Source organism: Lonchura striata, chromosome 16 (assembly GCF_046129695.1).
Source record: "Lonchura striata isolate bLonStr1 chromosome 16, bLonStr1.mat, whole genome shotgun sequence".
Classification (NCBI taxonomy): Eukaryota; Metazoa; Chordata; class Aves; order Passeriformes; family Estrildidae; genus Lonchura; species Lonchura striata.
This window is the reverse complement of record NC_134618.1, coordinates 3,567,908-3,581,673: the sequence shown is the minus strand read 5'-3', so window position 1 is coordinate 3,581,673 and position 13,766 is coordinate 3,567,908. Positions and strand designations below refer to the sequence as shown.

Here is a 13,766-nt window from a genome sequence, read left to right as displayed (position 1 = left end):
AGCATCTTCTGCAGCTCTCTGAGGCTCTCCCTGGGCTGTCACTGTCACCTGCTGCCTTTAGGCAATGCACTCAGAGCACAGAAGGTCACCTTTCCCAGGACAGTATTTCCTAAAGACAACAAGTTCCATCTGCCAAACGTTTTTGCAAAACACAACCCGTGCACCTGGGCAGGATTAGCTGGCCCCACCTTGTGTGCTCAGCCACAAGGAACACGTGCTCACTGCTCTCTCTAAGAAATCCAGTCCTTTCAGAAATGGCACCTCCAAGCAGGCTCCCACTCCAGAGTTCTTAATGGCCCCACTGAGAAGTGGCTGTGCTGAAGCACTTTCTCATCTCTTCATCTTTCAGCTCTTGCTTTCAGCACACCCCACTTGTGCCTGGCCCTATTCTAGGGCCCAGTTCTAAACTCAGTGTCCTCAAAGCCATGATTTCAAGCCACTAAACAACACCCAATTCAAACCAGTGCTTGAGTACTTTTAAAAATTCCCAAACTGATCTATATTTGACTTTTAGCAGAGTTACAGGGATGCTGTATTCAGAGCAAAAGGATCCAATGCTCTACTAAAGCAAAAATTTCACACAGCAGCTGTGTGAAAACTCCTTCAAAGCCAAGAAATTAGGCAGAGTGCAAGAGGAGAAGTAACTGATTAACAGTTCTGTGATACTGGTGCATGTTGAGTTGAACTGGATTATCACTTCTCCCTCTCTTTTGAAATATTAACATCCTGCACACCACAGTGATGTATGGATCCAGCAGGAAAGGCAGTGTTCCATGGAGGTATCAGCCACCCTTTGAAACACCTGTACTCCATCAAACAAGCACCTGATTAATTGTGGAGGCTCAGAGTTTACAGCTCTTAAGGGTGCACTCCCTACAGCTCAGACATCTGACATTCCAACACCATGCAGGGTCTCCCTCCTTTGAAGTCCCTTTTCAGAAAAAAAAAGAACATCCTGCATTGTAGATAAAGGCACTGAAGAAAATAATGGCACAACTTCCTGGCAGTGTGCACTGGCTTCACACAACAGCTTTTCATTTTCCTTCTCCACCTAAGCTGAAGAACATGTACCTTGCAGACTGTGATGCCTCCAGTCCTGCCACAGAAATAATGAGCCTTGTCCTTGGAAAACTAACAGCGCTCATCATTTATCTGCTAGAATATCCATCCCCAGCACTACAACCTGCACATGTATTTCCAGAGAGTGTTTAAGTTTTCTGCTGAAGAGAAAATGCCAAGCTGCTCTCTCAAGCTGACTGCTTTCTCAAGTCCAGCCATGAGCAGGAGTAGGAAGGAAATGCAAAATGTCAGGCCCATTCCTTCAAACTCATGGAATCTTAATGTCAGAGGCAGACATTAATAAGAACTGAGACTTTCTTCCCCTTTTTCATTTGAGGCACCCAGTGATCACAAGTCTTTCTCTACTCTCCAGTGTGTACTTACCCTCAGTTCCACCTCTTTGCCAAGTAAGTCATACAGGACTGCTCCTTTGGAGGTGATTTCAGAAGCAAGCTGTCTAGCTGCCTTCAAGTCAGCGATCTGGGAACACAGCAACAGCAATGAATAGCAGGAGAATCCCCAACTTCACAAAGAATATCCATGGTATTTCTCAATCTGATGTCAAAATTGCACTGGAGGCCTAAACTCTGCCAGAGGTTGTGCACCAGAATCAGAGTGGACAGAGTCTCTCTTGGCTTTGAAACAGTCCAGTGAGGCTCCATCAGGTACAGGTTTCTGAGTGAAACTCCAAATATTTTAGGCTAAGATAAAAAACCCCACAAATCTCCTCAGAACTGTGGCTCAGCCAGTTGTTGGTTCCTGAGCTGCCCAGGACAAAGGGAAACGTCCCCTTTTTCATAAGCAGAAGTAAAAACTTAATATACCAAGAGGAATGGGACCAGCCTGCAATGGAAGTAAGGAACTTTTGAGCATCTACCAAGTGGTTTTTTGTTATTTTTTCAGAGAGACACATCAGACTTACAGAGAGGAGAATCACTTCTGGGTCTGCCATTTTCTCAAGAATCACAGGAACAGAGAATCATACAATGGTTTGTGTGGGAAGAGACCCTAAAGCTCATCCAGTCCCACTCCTGCCATGGGCTAGGACATCTTCCACAGAAGTAGTAACAGAAATTCCTCTTATTTAGCAAAATGCTGGGTTGGTTTTTTGTTTGGTTGGGTTTTTTTTAATATTTAGAGAAGGTGCTTTTAAAATATCAAGAGATGGTTTTTATTTTAAGGGCTTAAACAGCTTTGATGTCTGTTAGGGTCACAGGAAGATTTCCCCTTCTTTCAATGCAAATGGGCTGAAAAACAACTTTCAGTCAGTATTCTGCAAACTCCTCCTGTTGCAGAAGTTTAGTAAGTAGAAAATAATCTTTATTCCAGACAGTATTTCTACGGTGGCAACAGGATTTTAATACAGAGAACCAGTTTTGTGCCACTGTTTCCTTCTATTATGCTTCTGATTGAGAATTCAGAGATTAAAACATATCACAGAGTCACATAACCCCACCTACTGAAAGTCTGACTTAAAACTCTGCCTACTGCCTTGCCAGAACATTCTCCACTTAAATGCCAGCTAGAAAACAGATGAGTTTTGCCAAGTGAACACAAGAGTGGCAGTTTTGCTTACTTTTGAGCCCAGATCAAACTTGAACTTGGTGCTGTCCTCCTCGGGGAGCTGTGCACGCTCCCCTCCCTGTGTGTTCATGGCCCCGTAGAGCACCGAGGTGACCTTGAGCAGCTCCTTCACGGCGTGCCCATCAGCCTGGTACAGCTTCTTGGTGTTCAGCTTGATGTGAGCCTTGGTGGCCTTGGGCGAGAAAGAAACAATTCAGCACTCACAAAGAACAAAATCCTCAGTTGTCTGCTCTCAAAGATCTTTTTGGGGGCACCAGGCTCTGCTGTACAGAATAACTCTTCCTCTTTGGACACCCAGTTTGCCTCCTCACAATACTGGTACTTCTAGAAGAAATTTTTCTGAAAGCTGTGTGCTTTCTGCATGTCAGAACATTTGCAGAAAACCCCTCAAACTATCATAATTTCTTCCCTGAATAAAGATCAGCAAAAACCCTATGCACCATTTAAATTCAAATTAAGTTTAAGTGGAAAGTAAGTGCTGCCCAGGTCTTGTGATGATGCTGCAGAGAGGTAAATTTCACCCTTAATGAGTTGCAAGGATGAGATCAGTTATCCTAATTTAACTGTCTTCTCTTCCAGCAGTACCTTCCAAATGTTTTATCGTTTCTCTCATTTTTTTTTCCTGCTATGATATTAGTGATTTTATTCCTTTGCCTTCCATCTCTGAAAGGTACAGAGAGAACAATAAGGAAAAAATACTAAAAATTCTAATACTATCTTTTTGTGCTTCAAAATAATAAAGGGGGAAAATTACTATCTGTCACAGACAGGACATAAACGTGGTTCTTGAAATTCCTAGAAAGTTTGTATTTTAAATTAATAGCCACAAGGAGCCAACCACAAATTTCAGATTAAACTTTGAGGCAGTCTGTGGTGGCATAACTACACAAGGAAGCAAAAAAAAAAAAATTGATCACCAGCTATGGGTCCAAAAACTAAGCTTAAAAATGACACATGAAGCACAAAAGTAACTTAACATCCTCTTTTCAGTATAGTTTTAAGATGAAACTTCTGCTGAAATGTTTCTCCTTTGAGAATGCTGTAGCAGATAGAGCCTATCCATGAATCACTGGTGGTATTACACAGCTTTGGTTTTACAGTGTTCCTGAAAGGAATTTACATTCCCTCAGGCTTTGACAGAGCAGGATCTTCAAGCTGGGGGAAGAGACTCAGACATTACAATATTTGGCACAATAGAATTAGAAGCTCTGCATTGAGCTTCACTGCATAATGGACTGAAGGAAAAAATCCTGTGAAACTGAAGAGAGAAAGCACCACACTACAAACCAATGATTTGGCTCCAGCTGTCCCAAAGAAACAAAGCAAATGGATGTTGGCCCATGCTTATTCCGGTGTATTTTGTCAAGACTTTGTGACTTTAAAATCAGATCTTAATTCTCAATAAGTATTTTCCTCTTGTTTCTCTCATTCTAAAATCTCAACCCAGCAGAGGAAAATGACTCTTTGTGTCTGTTTCCAGAGACAGGACCCAGGGAATGGCTGGAGTTGTGTTAGGAGAGGGTCAGGCTGGATCTCAGGAAATGCTCCTTCCCCCGGTGGGTGGTGGGGCACTGAACAGGCTCCCAGGGAATGGACACAGCCCCAAGGCTGCCAGAGCTCAAGGCACCAACTCAGGATCTTCTGTGATTCCTGAAAATTGAAGCCCAAACTTCCAGAACAGGCTCCTGATGTTGTGCACCTCAGCCAGGGGAATAAGAGACTCATAGTACAAAAAATCCCTAATTGCATTTGAAATGTTGGTCTCAGAATGACCTCAAATGAGCCAAGACACAAAGTGAAAAGCCAGGTATATTCACCTCTCTTCCCTTGCAGTAGAAGCAATCTAAAAAATTAATTGCAGAAACAGCAAGAATTCCATTATAGGAGAAGTGGTCATTAAATTGACAGACTCTGTTAAACATCCCCTATCCAAAGGGGACTGATGCACTAAATTATAAAGGATGTTGTTAGAGACAGCAGTTCCAATTTCAGCTTCATTCACCCTCAAGAGAGTAAAATCAATGTCTAGTAAGAGGAAAAAAACGGTTTTTCATTCAAAGGCTACTTAAAAAGAGAAAAAATACACAGACAAGCATATATCTTTTTCAGACTGGCACAATAGCACTGTGAAGTCAAGAAGATAACTCCATGTTTGGAAAGTCACCTCCATCACTTCATCTTTGAAACACGTATTTGATTTGTTGTTTTATTCTATGACATTTCTAGTTCTACACAACTATTAAAAACCACAGCTATTTGCCCTGAAGATCAGATGGTTAAAATGCAACAAAAAATTAAAAATATACAGCAAGAATGGCAGCAACAGGCAGACACTTTGTTTAACTTCACAATCTGCTGTATTAATATAATGAAGCCAAATTTTCTGTGATGTCTGACTCTTGCAAAACGTCTTGTGCCCTTGGGTGGCTGAGTTCATCTTCATGAATGAATGAATTTTTATGAGATTAACTCATTGGAGGCTTTTTGTTACACTCTACTTCAAATTTGGATCCAAGTGGGCTTAAGCAGGAGCCAGGTACTGAGTCCCACTGATCAGGGCAGCTCTAGGGGGGAAACTGATTAAAAACCCACCTAAGACAACTTTGCAGGCACTTCAGAACTTCTGGGTCTGGGCAGGAGATTTTTGCTAAGCTCTCAAACTGCCAGGAACACAGAGCAGTAGCTAGTTTGTGTGGAAAATTAACACCTCCTCACTCCTCGTTCAGTAAAGCAGAGCAGAGCTCCAGCTACATTCCCTGGTGATGGATCTGTCCTGACATTCTCTTCTGAGACAATTCTGTCTCCATCACATCTCCCATCTGCCCACAGGTGCATAAAGCCATTAACTCCTGGGAAAGATAATTGTGGATTGCATGGACAGTGAATTATTAAGGAAATGTCTACAAGCTTCTCTCATCCTGAAAATGCTGAAAACCTACAATAATCCCCACTCTAATTTGTAATATTAACTGAGACTAAGTACAGGATGACTAATGTAATTTCCATTAATTTAATTTTCTGAATCTTATTATGTAATTCTCAAAAACCCTTGAGATTTCTGACATGAAATCAGCTATTGAAAAGCATGACATTATTTCTGCTTCCAGACTTGTGCTTGGAGGGGGAAACCCTTCCAAACAGAACAGACCTGTTCACTGCATCTCATGATGCTCCAAGGCTCAAAAGTACATTCTAGTATGTACAGGAATGTATCCTGCTCTGAACATGGCAAAATTAAGAATTAAGAGAATTTATGGTGCACACTATTTCACCAATGACAAGGGAAATATTGTTAAAATGACATTTGAATACATTTTAAGATTTTTCAAAAAATCATTGGTATAAGGATAAAAACTTCCATTGCTTCCAGATCCCCCTGCACCTCCAGAAAATTCTTTTCACATAAGGAAGTGTGTTCATCTAAGTGTGTGATAACATCAAAAGCTCACACTGCTTCCAAATAACATGAATTTTATGAAGGACCATGTTATTCTACTCCAAAAGACTAAAAAATTTGATGACCCAATCCAAATATGTTCATGCATTAAAAAAATTATCTGAGAAAAAACCACATGCCTTGATCTATGGGAAATCTCATTCAACCAATATATGATTATATATCATAATGGAAATGCCAGAAATTATGATAATTCAAGCACAGAAAAGAATCAGGCATCCAAAGTTAGCAATAACTAAGGTGGGATCTCTTCTAAAACAATTTAAATGGTTTAAAAACATTCCCCATCTACAGTTGTGTCTTCCACTGTCACCTTTTATAAATTAGGAGAGATAAGGATGAATATTGGTTTAGATCCCAATTTAGATCCCAATATTCTATTTAGATCCCAATATTATATTTAGATTCCAGTTCTGCAGAGAGAAGTACAGAATGTCAGTAACAGCATGCCCTGGCCTCTTCCAATTTCCAGCAGCACAGGACACAGGATCACAGAATCATGGAATGGGTTGGGTTGGAAGGGAACTTAAAACTCATCCAGTTCCAGCCCTGCCATGGGCAGGGACAGCTGCCACTGTCCCAGGCTGCTCCAAGTCCTGTCCAGCCTGGCCTTGGACACTTGCAGGGATAAAGCAGCACCAGAATGCACCACAAACTCAGCCACCCCTTGCAGGGAAGTTCTGTGGGGTTAAGAGTGAAAGCTCTAAAGCTGCCATGGAACCAGGATTTTGGATTTTCAGGATTTCTGATGTTCAGGGTTTCAGCCCAAGCACAGCTCCTGGGCACACTCACCATGAACTGAGCCACGGCCTTGATGAAGAAAACCCGGTCCTGCTCTGTCTCCACGTCCCCAGGAATGTCACTCTGAGGTTCATACCTGTGCAAACAAAAACTGGAGATCAGAACAAGGTTCTGGCAACATTAGAGAGCCTGCTTCATCTGTGAGGCAAAAATCAAACATAAAGTAAGCACAGATGAGACTGGAGAATGTGTGAATAAATTCCTACTGCAGAGTGGGGCATGCAGAGCCTGGAATGCACGCAGAGGGTTTGTACAAACTGAAGGAGTTGGAAAACCTGACACACCGCACAAGTTCATAGCCAGACATAATTTCAAACATTCTCCTTTCACAAGAAAGGGAAACTTATGGAAAAACCAACTGAAATCTGTGAAATGCTTAAAAAAAACATCAATGAGGTGGAGAAACTTCTAGAATTGACCAGTCTGAAGGAACCAGGGAAGAATAAAAGGAAATTCAGTGATTCAGACCCTCAGTGTAACAGCAGCATTTTATAGACTATTTAGCTAACTTAATCCAAGTAATTTTGAATGGTTATGAGTATATCCCTATTTCATTACAACTGCAAGAGTATTCAGCAAATTTCTAACGACTTGGTAATTAAACTGAATGGATTGTTAACTAATAATTAATCCAGGTCAAAAAACAGCAATCAGGAAAACTGGTCAATGTTGGTTTCAATTATAATATTCTACCTTATAAAGAACCTCTTAATTTTACACTTAAGCAAGAGAGAGAAGATAATGTATAATTCAAATAACACTTCAAGATCCAGAAATAATTAACCAAAGTCTGTCAATGGGTTAAATGGGTGTAAAACTGCAACCGGACAGTAGTAGATTAGAACCAAACGATTTTATTTGTTTTAAACCTGTTGTGGATGCAGGACTGTAGCAACAAGGCAAGAACTGGCTGGGTTTTGGTGAAGTTCCCACAACAGATCACCCTGTTTGGATAAAAGGTCAGACATAGACAGGATGGCTGTGGAATTTGCAGAGTATGTGAGAGAGATAAGGCTACTTTTGAATGAGTGTGCCCACAGTCAGGGTGCAAACTCTGCCAATCACTGGGTTTGCTACTCCAGGCTCTGTCATTAAGCTAAAAATCGGCAAACTACCACTTTTCTGTCTGGTATTTACAAGAGCAGGGCTCAAGAAATGATTAAATATCACCGAGTTCCCTAATTTCACAGCACATTATCAGCTCCCAAGCATACTCCCCGCACCGCAGCATCAGCCTGAATTTTGCTGGCCTCACCACCAACCTTTTGACCAGCCACAGCAGCACTTCTGACACAAGCATGAAGTTTGGGGTGTGGAAATTCTCCATGGATATGAGTCGAGGATACCCCAGCGCCCTCATCATCTCAGTAAAATCTGAAAAATGAGGAAGAGCAGGGATTTCTTATTTTACATCCAGTAAGGGATTTGCCAAGAGTGCCATCTCCCACACAGCGCTGCTTGGTTACCACGAGCTACACCCAGTGCAAAGCACTGTTAAAAAAATTAAACCGCAATAATTAACATAAATCGTATCATTTCAAAACACGCCAAAGTGAAAACAGGCGGCTTTAACGAGATTCCCTGAGCTGAAACGACGCGGACACAGCCTGCCCCGGCAGACACAGCATTCACTGCGTTCCCTACGGGCGGGGGAGCCCTGCCCGTGCAGGGCTGTGCCTCCCCCGGCAGCGGGGACGCCTCCCCGGCGGGGACCGGCGGGCTCAGCCCGGCGGGGACCGGCGGGCTCAGCCCTGCATCCCCGCTGCCCCGGCCCGGCCCCGCCGCGCTCACTGCGGAGGTCGCGGAACGACATGGCCGGCACCGCCGCTCCCAGCAAGGCGCTACGGCAGCGCGGCGCGGCCAAACCCCGCGGGAAGCGAAGCGTGCGGCGGGGCCGCACAGCGAGGCGCGGAACGGCGCGATAAACTGGGGGAGGATTTTAAACTGGCTAAAGTCAGCGACCGATCGCCGCCTCGGCAACCCGACCAGCGCGCCGAGTGCCATGTTCAGGCTTTCCTTCAACACTTCCCGCCACAGCGAATCCACCACAGCCCTTTCTTAAATCGCATCACCCCTTCAGGGAACAATGTCTTCCTAGTGTCTAAGCTAAAGCTGGCGTGGTACACTTAAGGCTGTGTCTTCTTGTCCTGTTCCTTGTCCTCTGTGGGCTGTGCACCCTCCTGGCACGGAGGCACCGAGAGTGAGGAGGTGTCCGCGTCCCCCTCAGCTCCTCTTCTGCCGGCTGAGCCCCCGCAGCTCCCTCAGCCTCCCCACACGGGACCTGAGCTCCACACCTGACGGAATCTGTGCTATTGATGATTCCCAGACTGTAGAAAGTCTTTGTCTTTCTGCCCCGCTGCCAAAGCAGAAGCCATAATTGGTCTGTGCTGGTTTCAAGGTTGTTTATTCTGTTTATCTCTCACATGTTCTGCTGCCCTGCCGCAGCTCTGTCCTGCAGGGCAGCGTGTGGGGCTCTGCCCTCAGTGGGATGTTACAAACATTAAATACCAGAAACTCCCTGAGCTGGGTTTACAATAACGTGCCAATATCTGTCACCTACGTTGGACAGTGTGTCCCCAGCCTGAACCAACAGAAAAATGCCAACACCACAGTGAAACATGGAGGGCATGAAGAAGGAGAAAAAGGACGAGGCACACCCAATTTCCTCCATCTTGTCCCCTTTGGACCCCTAATCTAGAATCTTAAAATTTTACTTTTGCACCTGTGCCACACTTAATTATTACTTGTATCAAACACTCAGAGCTTGTAATTCATGCTGTAAGATGGAAAACTCTTTTCCATGGGCAGAGATCACAGCCAGTATCTCTGGGGGCTCTGTCCAGGGGGTTCCTGACCCCTGCCAGGGAGCCAGAGGGAAGCTCTGGATTCCCACACACCCTTCCCCAGCTCCCTTCCCTTCACCCGCTCAGCCCCTCGATGTCCCCCACAGCTGAGGGGCCCACAGCTGCACACAGCACTGGAGCTGTGGCCTCCCCAGCGCCCAGCACAGGGCCACAAGCCCGGCCGGGCTGTTCCCTGCCCGGCCGCCATGCCTCTGCCCCGGCAGGGCCGGTGTCACCCGGGACAGCCGGGGCGGAACGGCGGCAGCGCCGTGTCACGGCTGTGTGCCCGGCGCTGGGGACACCCCCGGTGTTACAGATGGGTATTCTCCGTTCAGTCAGAGGGAAAGGAGAGTTTCTAACCAGGCTTTAGGTGGTCTGGCGATTGGTGATTACAAATGAGGAATGGATATCATGCATGCTAAAAGAAGTGTTGTTAAGGCTCAAGGTTCTTTTCGTGTGGTGTGTGACTCTGTTGTAGGTTGTTTTTGGACTCCTTTTGGTTCTCCCTTTAATCCTCTCCTCTGCCCTCTCTGTTGTTACCCTGGTGGCTGGGGTTGTCAGAGATATGTGGGAAGGGCATGTGCAGGTGTCCCTTGCATGAGGCAGCCAGGAATAGTGGAAGCTTGTCACTGCGGGGACTTGGCGTGACAACACCTCAACTCCAGTCCAGCTGCAAGAAGGTCTCCAGCAACGCACAGCAAGGAAGAGTTGACTGGAAGACTTTCGGAGGGGCCGGGGATATGTAATGAAAATCTTTGATTATGTATTTGGCTGATGCAACACCAGGGGTGTGAAAGGCAGAGCTGCCATTTTATGGATGAGCCTCTGGTGGTCGGCCATGCTCCCAACACTGTCGTATTTGCTTTGTGAAATTTTTACTTGTTCTTAATAAAACTTTTATAACTTGTTCCCACTTGGGGTCTGAGTTGTTTATAACACCTGAGCTCAGCTGGAATGGGGTTTGTGACTGTCACAATCCCCTTGTGTGGGGTGTCGTGATGGTTCGTTAACTGATCCCAAAAATGCAAAAAGGGAAGAGGCAGGGGACCATCAGTTTAATCACAACAAATGCACCTTTATTTAGGTACTGACAGCAAATGCGATAGAGGGGACAGAAAAGGGAAATAAAGAACAGAGAGAAAGGAGGGAAAGGGGAATATAGCTACACCGTCCAAGACGAGATCCTCAATGGTCCAGCCACATGGATTTGTTGTCGTCCCTGGGGGTGCACCGGAGTCTTCCCAAAAAGGTACAGTTTATATAATCCTTAGCCAAAGTGAGTGGCATCTGGCCAGAAGGTGGGCAAGATTGATGGGCCATTGTGTGGAGCCCGTTGATCTGTGAAGCAGGGGCGGGCATACAGGGACAGGGACAAGCCACCGCTTTGTCACAGCCTGTTTGAATTCTGTAGAAGCACAGCAAGCACAGCTGCAAACAGTCACTGGGCAAGCGTCCACATCCACCTCGGCCAGGCCAGAGCTCCTGCCAGGGTCTTCAGGGTCCTTGTGATGGTCGTGATTCAAATGCAGGAAACTTTGGACCGTCTCTCACACCACCCCGTGACTCACGATCGTCGTAAGGGAGAGCTCCATCCGTAGCGCTGTTCTGAAGTCTTCAGGACTCGTCAAGGTGGTAGCAGCATATTCCAGAAAACAGAGACAGAAAATTAGACAAAAAAAAGAAAAGTAGGAAAAAGATAAGGGAAAGAAATAAGGAAAAAGGAAAACAAAAACCAATAATCAATTCTCCAATTAAAAATATACATTCAATTTCTTATTAAAAACAAATAATCAATTTTGATTTTAAAAAATACAGCACAATCAAAAATCTTATCACGAGGGCCAATTGCCTATTTTAATGCTCAAATAATTCACCTTCTGTCAATAACCCTGGGAGTGTCTACAGTAAATGGGGTATTGACCAAATTGTGTGCATTCATTATAGATCATCATTTTCCAATTCATGATGTATAGGATTGCCGACAGTAAAGTTGCAAACACAAAAATTTGAATGATTTTTAGTATTCACCACTACATTTTCTACAAGTACTACATCACAAGCAGTTCTAAAACATGCACAACCATTGCCAATATATACAAGGACTGTTTCAGAAGTCTCATTGGGATGAATTTCAAAGTTGCAAATATTCTGTTCTGTGTCTAAACAAATGTCTTGGGCCATAATTGCATTACTTACACAAATAAATCCCTGTTGTTCCCAGACAATACAAGATTCTAAATTAACAATTTATCAATTTTCCCCAATTTGATGGGCCCATCCTCTATGCTTGAAAGGATAGAGGATAGCTCCATCATGATTCCGCCCTAATGCAATGATAGGAAATACTGTGTACACTGAAGCGTTCCTTTTGGTAAATACAAAGGCTGTGGCTGTGTTTGTGCTAGGGTCACAGGTAAAATTCACTAAATTCCACCAGCATTGGAAATCTCTTTCAAAGTCAGTGGCACTGCCCCAAACCATTTTCTGAATTTCAGTAGGGGAAGTGCCTTCTTCACCTTCTCTTATAATTGAGGCAACAACTGACTGCATCCACAGGTGTGCCTGGACACAGCTGAGAGCCGAAGAGACATTGTTTTGTGTAGCACTGAGTGCATCAATTACCAATTTGTGATCATTTACATTTACCTTTTCCCAATTTGGTAATATATTTGATAGCAACCACTGCTGAGTTCCCAAAGCTGATAAGGATGACTGTAGTGGTTGTTGTAATTTTGCCAAATCTCTAGTGGTGGTAGCCAATTTGTTCATTAATACCTCTGAATCAATACTGTTTAAGATTCCCAATCCTGTTCCCACAACACTGGTTATGTCTCTTAGCATCTGCCTTTTAAAAGAGTTCTACTGTCACAACCAGGTCATTCAACCCTGAAAAAGCTTGCAAAAAAGGTGAACAAGCTGGCTGAATTTCTGAGACATTATTTGGCATCAGCAATTTGACTTGTTTAAAAGACCATGCCGGATTATACAATATTTGTTGTTGACCTGTTTTCCTGATTATATATGGTCCAATTTCAAAAAATTTTCGGGCTAAGCATAACCAGTGGTTGGGTCATAGGGGTCACAACATTAACATCAAGTCCTCCCCAGTATGTAAATCAATACTTTAAACTTAAAAGAAAGCACCTCAATATTTTTGGACCAAAGACAAACCACTTCTACAGTTTGTGTTAATGTGAAATTGTGCCAACAATCCTGTACGCTTGGGTGCGTACAAACTTTTTAGTACTTAAAGAGATCCTTTCACCTTTTTCTGCATGCTATCACAATTATTTCAGACCACGACCACTCAGCTGGTTTTTGGCCATGGGATTGTGGTAGGATGCAGAAAAGTATCACCAGTTTTATCATGGATTAGGTGGTCTTTATGTCCCTCGAAGTTCTTCTGAAAAAGTAAACACAACAAAATCCTGCCAGCGAGAGGCAGAAAAGGTTAGAATGATGGAATTATCCAGGTGTATTTATCCAGTGCTCTTTCCCTAGAGCATCAGAGGCTTCCCATGCATATTTATTCAGAGAGGTTTTTAGCACAACTTGTACTAGCCCCATAGTAAGGGAGGTCCACCAGAACAGGTTGTCCAAGGTATGATGTTGTATTATCAGGATCATTTAGTACACAGCAGAGGAGTCAGTGTAGATACAGACAAGAGAGGCGTTCTGTGCTTCTCGTTGGAAAACATTCCAAACAGCTCTCAGCTCCCCAACCCAAGCACTGCTTTCTCCCTCAGTAATAATTAGTTCACCAGGGGAAATGTGGGGGGCTGCTGCCCTGTGTCTCCACACCTTCCCCTCTCATTTGGCAGAGGCATCAGCGAACCAAGAACTTGCTGATTGTTCAGGGGAGAAAGAAGGGGCTGCTTTGAGTACAGAGGCAGTTTTGTCATGGCTGCTATCCAAGCTCTCAGTTTCTTGGATCACTAAAGTTTTTACAGCTCCTTCTGTCATTGAGAAGATGTTGCAATAATGTTCAATCTGAGCATACCACTTTCTACCTGAGGCCCTCT

At 44.1% G+C, this 13,766-nt stretch overlaps 1 protein-coding gene across 2 annotated transcripts in view; it reads right to left on the bottom strand.

The window, feature by feature from the left end:
• CLUAP1 (clusterin associated protein 1) overlaps positions 1–8,741 on the bottom strand; it is a 57,234-nt gene extending 48,493 nt beyond the window's left edge. For both annotated transcript variants that reach the window (XM_021540788.2, XM_021540789.2), the window contains exons 1-5: positions 8,693–8,741; positions 8,164–8,275; positions 6,893–6,977; positions 2,636–2,815; positions 1,444–1,539 (exon numbers count right to left, since the gene is read on the bottom strand). In XM_021540788.2, the coding sequence (XP_021396463.1) occupies positions 1,444–1,539; positions 2,636–2,815; positions 6,893–6,977; positions 8,164–8,275; positions 8,693–8,714 (495 nt within the window). In that variant the 5' untranslated portion in view covers positions 8,715–8,741. The remainder of the gene's footprint in view (positions 1–1,443; positions 1,540–2,635; positions 2,816–6,892; positions 6,978–8,163; positions 8,276–8,692) is intronic.
• Between the last annotated feature and the right edge of the window lie 5,025 nt (positions 8,742–13,766).